Genomic DNA, 5,736 nt, shown 5'->3' on the forward strand with positions numbered 1-5,736 from the left:
TTCCTTCATTGTCGTCTTCTTCCTCTTCTTCTCTTTGGAAGCCTTCTTCTCGCCTTCGTGATAAGAAGATTAACCCCTTGTCGACATCTCCATGTGAACGTGCTTCTCATGAAGAAAGACAAGAAGAGAAAAGAGAGGTTAGAGTCTGTCCCTATGAAGATGAAGAGGACCGCTGCTGGTATTCTTCTCTCCCCGGAACTATATCTTCTCCTGCCCCCGTGCCTCGGTCTCCTCTCTTCCGCTCTTCACCCTCGTCACCTCCCAAGTCTTCTTCTCTCTCGTCTTCTTCTCTCCAGCCCACCTCTGTAATACTTTCTCCTTCTTCCTCTTCTCTTTGTCGTTACCATCGGCTACCTCCTTCACAAATAGTTACGACTCTGTCACTCTCTTCTTCTTCTCTTGAGAAAACGTCTCCGTGTCTTCACCGTCCTTTCGCTCCTTGTATTTCTATATCTTCTTTACAAGATCGCACTCCTCTTTCGCCATCGTCAATCCCTCGATCTCCCCCTCCTTCGTCTTCTCGATCCCAGCAACCATCTTCTTCCTCTTCTTCTTCCTCTTTTTCTTCTTCTTCTCTGTCCCATCATTCTCATCGCCCCCACCCAGCAGTTGTCAGGTTTAACTCTCCTTCTTCTGCTTCTTCGCAGGCTGAAACATCTCATACTAGGTCCATTCCATCTAGCTCATCTTTCTCAGTTAGTTGTTCTATGGAGAAGAAGCCTTCTTTCTCCTCTCCTTCTCTCATTCATTCTTCATCTTCGTCGTCATCTTCCTCTCTCAAACTTTCGCCTCATTGGGCTTTTCTGAGGAGACGGAGAAGAAGAAGAGAATGGCGGTCCAGTACAAAAGTTACTTCCCAGTTTTCTTATCATTCATTCATAGAAGAGAAGGACAACGTCGTTCTTTCCTCGCCTTCGTCGAAAAGAACCTCGGGCTCTTTCTGTAGTCCTTCGCATGATCCGAACCCGTCGTCATCCTTGTCTCCCGGTATACAATCTTCTCTATCGTCTCAAAGAAAAGACTTTCTCTCCTCTTCTTCGTCTTTCTCCTCATCTCCATCTTCTCTCTCTTCTTCTTTCTTTCCATCATTGAAGAGAGGTGTCTTCTCTCGTACACCCTCTTTTCTCTCATCTTCTTCTTCTCCTCCTTCAAGAGCCACCGCTGCTCTTCGGTCCCCCTTCATCTTCCCGCAATGGTTCTCCACGGTCTCTTGTCATCAACGTGCTTCTACTGTAAAGAGGGCAAGCGATGAAAGAGGAGAGTTGGAAAGAGAAGAAGAAGAAGAAAGCTTGAGTAACTCTGGGGATTTGTCAGGTTACGTCGACTGGGGTGATCCAGCAGACGGCGGGGGAAGCTCCCCCAGTCCAGCAGCTTCATCTTCTCAAGGAACAAGAAGAAGAGATTCACCGTCCACCAGAGAGGAAGAAGAGAGAGATGAGAATCGACTGTCACATCTCCGTAATAGTACCATCACCCATGGGAGTAGTCGCAGAAGAAGTCGTAGTAGTAGTGGTAGTCGGGGTCTTTCATCTTCATATAGATCGCGTGCAACCCAAGAAGAAGAAGAGGAGGAGGGGAGAGGGCAATCTCATCGAAAAGGCGAAAGAAGACGTTCAAGTGAAGAACGCGCAGCAAATAACTCCAGAGAGAGAGGACGTTATCATGATCGTGAGGCTTCTACTCAGCATAGAGGGGGGAGGAGTTCCTCTAGGCAGAGAGCAGCGTCAAGAGAGGAAAGTCGCCATTCAGACGATGTAATTACAGTGAAGAGGCAGGCTCAGCATCGGAGTAATATGGGTGCTGAGGGCCCTTCTTATCCCCCCCCTCCTTATTCTCACCCCCCACCTCAACCGGAGCCTCAGCAGGGGGCGTGGCCAAGGACGAGCGATTTGAATGAAGAGCTAGGACAGGTGGAGTATATCTTCAGCGATAAAACAGGCACCATGACTTCTAATATCATGGAATTTAGAAAGTGCTGCGTCAGAGGTACGTGGGGCGGAGGAAGAAAGAAAGAGTGAGAAAGAAAGAAAGAAAGAGTGAGAAGGAGAGAAAGAAAGAGTGAGAAAGAGTGAGAAGGAAAGAAAACAGGTTTTTCATTTCTCTAAGCATATGCGTGCATAGGTCCATAGATACATGAAAGATAGATATATACATGCTCCTATATTCACACGTGCATGTGTTGGCTGTAGGTATGTACTTTCTGGTCTTGTTTGCTTTCATTTCTCGACCGATCTCGATTCTCTTCATACAGGATATGCATAACTGTCACAAGATCTCTCCCTCTCTCTACATCTACGTATACATCTCTATATGTATAGGCCTATATCTGTCTATATATCTGTATATTTGAGTATGTATCTCCTTTCATTTCTTTCCTAAGAAATGAAAGGAGATACATACTCATCACCTGTCACGGGGGGATCGCCATCTACTCACTCTCTCTCTTCTCCCATTTCCTTCAGACGGTAAAGATTCCTCACAAGCTCCTGGGCCGTCTCCCTCCACTTATTCGTTCTTTCGTATCTCTTTATTTCTTTCCATAAAGATTTCCTGGCACTGGCCACAAGAAGAGACCGCTTCGACAGATCTCTCTCTTTCTCTCTCTCTTACGAAGAGAGTAGGTAGTCAGATAGGAAGACGTATATAGGCTGAAGAAAGTGTCGCTTGATATTTCTGTAGATCCATCTCGAGCACCATGTAAGGTTTACCTACCTTCCTCCTCTCTTTCTTTCTGAAGTCCTGCTATTCTATCTTTTGCTTCTACACACCATACCTGGATCTGCGCATGCATGCATGTACACTCGTTCCTTTCTGATCTTTCCTTCATGACAATGAAGTCTTCTACCTCTTCTTCTGCCTAAACGAGCGGTCTTCTTCTTTTTTCTCCTTTGTAGGCTTGAGCTACGGGCAGGGCTTGACTGAGATTAGGAGACAGGCTTTACGTCGCTTAGGAAAACGTATCCCTCCTGAACCGACACGGCGTAAGCTCAGCTGATTCTCTCCTCACGGGCACTTCACTGTCTTTTTTCTTACTTCTGTCCTTCTTTCTCTCTTCTCCATGTACGACTGCATGCAAACCCTTCCCCCCGCCCCGCTAAAATGAATTCGCGACGCCATGCGTATGTGCATACACATATATTTATCTAAATGTATGGATGTATGGAGATGTATATCTCGTGTAATGTGTTTGTGTGAGAGCGGTGGATAGATAGATAGATAGATGTGGCTTAGGCACAGTAGTATTGGAATTGATCGAATCTCTTCATGGTGCAAATGATCTTCTTCTCTTTCTCTAAATTCGTTAAGTGCGGTTAGGTACATGGAGGCCTGTGTTGATTCGTACCTCGGGGCATGTCTCGAGTTTCTCTACCTACACAGATCGGTGTATGGCGACAGTTTTGATCGGAAAGGATACACACTGTATTTCGGGTGTATATACACCCTATCAGTCATACTTCACGTACTGCACTGAAATATTAGTGGGCGAGAAGACGGAAGGGAAAAACTGCGGGATGCTCTCCGTTGTGCATGCAGATAGATAGGCATATGCATTTGTATAGTTTCTCGGGTGATGAGAAGTCGAGAGAGAGACTGAGGGTTATAGTCTTGTTGTATTTTGTGATCTTCGTCGTCTGCCTATCTGGCTGTGTGTATGTACATACAGCTCCAGGAGAGCCTGTAACTCCACAGGTCGAGATGATTGACGTGGCTTTACGGCGTCAGCTTGACAATCCCTTTCATCCCATGCATCGATATCTCGTCGATTTCTTTCTTCATCTAGCCGTCAATCATGCGGTTGTCGTAGAGACAGATCAAAGAGGCATTCGAAGGTGTGTCGATGCTGTCTCTGTCTCTCTCACCTTATCTCTCAATCTCTGTGGTTCATACCATCAGTCATATTCACAGACAGAGGGAGAGATTCTCGCACTTCACAAGAGGAAGGAGATCTCACTGATCTCTCTTTTTCACTTCTCTTCCTCATTTCTTTACAGGAGAAGGAGCTAGATGAAAGAAAGCTTTCTCTTGTTTTCACAGCAATGTCATAAGATTGAGAGAAGTCTACTCTATCATCTTCGTTTTCATGTCTATACTCCGAGGTATCTACTTGTGTTTGACAATGCTTCCGGTATACATATAGTCAGGTGTACATACACAGCATATAAAAAGGCAATGCATGCATGCATATGGAGGCTTTCATCTCCCAACTCGCCTGGCGACGGAGAGACATGAGGATTCTTGTCGTTTCTCTTATGTGTTGCTTCTCATCTCCACATCGTGATTCCCCGATGAAGCTTTGAGAGCGGAAAGGTGTTTTACTTCCTGCGCATTTCTTCTTCATTCACTTCTTCCTCCTTCTTTAGTTTCTATCACTCTCTCCTCCCTTCTTTTTTCCCTCTCCTCGTGCATCGTCAGTCAGTCTCTCTATCACTATCTATCTATACTAACTTTATCTCTCTTCCTGTCTATCTATCTCTCTTTCTCTCTATCCTTAGTCTGTCTATCTATCTGCCTATCTACCTATCTATCTGCCTATCTATCTCTCCACATATATATATATATATATAACTTCCTCTGTTTCTCTCTGTGTCTTTCCTCGTCTCGCACACCTTCTGTTCCATATCTCCTCCGCATTGTCTTTCTCTCTTTCACGCTCTCTCTTACAGTCTCTTCCTAAAGTCTTTCTGTCTTCTGTGTTGGTTTGTCCTCTAGATACTCTGCAAGTAGCCCTGACGAAGGAGCTCTCGTGTATGGAGCGAAGCATTTTGGCGTGGAATTCCTAGGCCAGACTCCTACAGGTCTAGAGGTGTCCGTTTTAGGGAGAAAAGTGAAGGTGGAGGTCTTAGCCGCCGTTGAGTTCTCGAGTAAGAGAAAGCGAAGTAGCATGCTATGTCAGTTCATCTATCCCACATCTGCTTTTTCTTCTTCATCTTCTTATGAAGCCGGTGGAGCGCAAGGCGGGTTGGGACCGAGAGACGGAGGAGAAGACGAAGAAAAGCATATGAGAGAAAGGTCTTTCCATGACGAGGAAGAAGGAGAACGTGAAGAAGAAAGACCTCGTGCGGAACAAGAAGAAGAGATGACGAAGAAGAAGAGAAAGAAGAAAGGTGGAGATCGATCTTCAAGACGAGAAGGAGATAGAAGAGAAAGAAAAGAAGGTTTCCAGAGTACCCACAAGAGCAAGAAGGAAAGCATCCGAAATTCCCAGGATGAAAATACCCAGGGCGAAGACCTCTTCTTTCAGCGAAAGATTGTTCTCTTAACGAAAGGCGCAGATACCGTCATTCTTCCTCTTCTCAAAGAGAGAGGGCGTCTAGAAGAGCAAATGATTCGGACTATGGAAGAATATGCTGAAGATGGCTTAAGGACCCTCTGTATAGCCAAGAGAGAAGTCGGAGAAACAGAGTTTCTCCAGTGGTATGCCGAGTATGAAAAAGCCGAAAGAGCCACGGTCGATAGACAACTCAAAATTGAAGAGTAAGCAAATATAAAAGACACACCACATAAGACATACACAATACATACATATCTTCAGGCATATGCGTATACACATACGCAGACATACACATCCATACATAGACATGCACATAAGAGGACATATGTACATGTATATTCATACGTACGTATTCATACAGATTCGCACATACATAGGTAGATACTCGCAGCAGATACATACAAGGTGAGGTGTGTTTTGGGGCGTGTTTCCTTCTCTTCATGAAAAGAAGCTAGAGAGAAGAC

The 5,736-nt window shown here is 45.2% G+C and overlaps 1 protein-coding gene across 1 annotated transcript in view; it reads left to right on the forward strand.

The window, feature by feature from the left end:
• The window catches only part of CSUI_007570 (p-type atpase2), a gene marked incomplete at its 3' end in the record, with an annotated part of 8,594 nt that overhangs the window by 673 nt on the left and 2,185 nt on the right, over window positions 1-5,736 (forward strand). Inside the window, exons 1-4 of the mRNA XM_068067715.1 lie at window positions 1-1,986; window positions 2,895-2,981; window positions 3,665-3,830; window positions 4,711-5,475. The exon at window positions 1-1,986 is cut by the window's left edge and continues 673 nt beyond it. Of these exons, the coding sequence (XP_067920310.1) occupies window positions 708-1,986; window positions 2,895-2,981; window positions 3,665-3,830; window positions 4,711-5,475 (2,297 nt within the window). The remainder of the gene's footprint in view (window positions 1,987-2,894; window positions 2,982-3,664; window positions 3,831-4,710; window positions 5,476-5,736) is intronic.

Source organism: Cystoisospora suis (assembly GCF_002600585.1).
Source record: "Cystoisospora suis strain Wien I chromosome Unknown contig_4028, whole genome shotgun sequence".
Taxonomy (NCBI): domain Eukaryota; phylum Apicomplexa; class Conoidasida; order Eucoccidiorida; family Sarcocystidae; genus Cystoisospora; species Cystoisospora suis.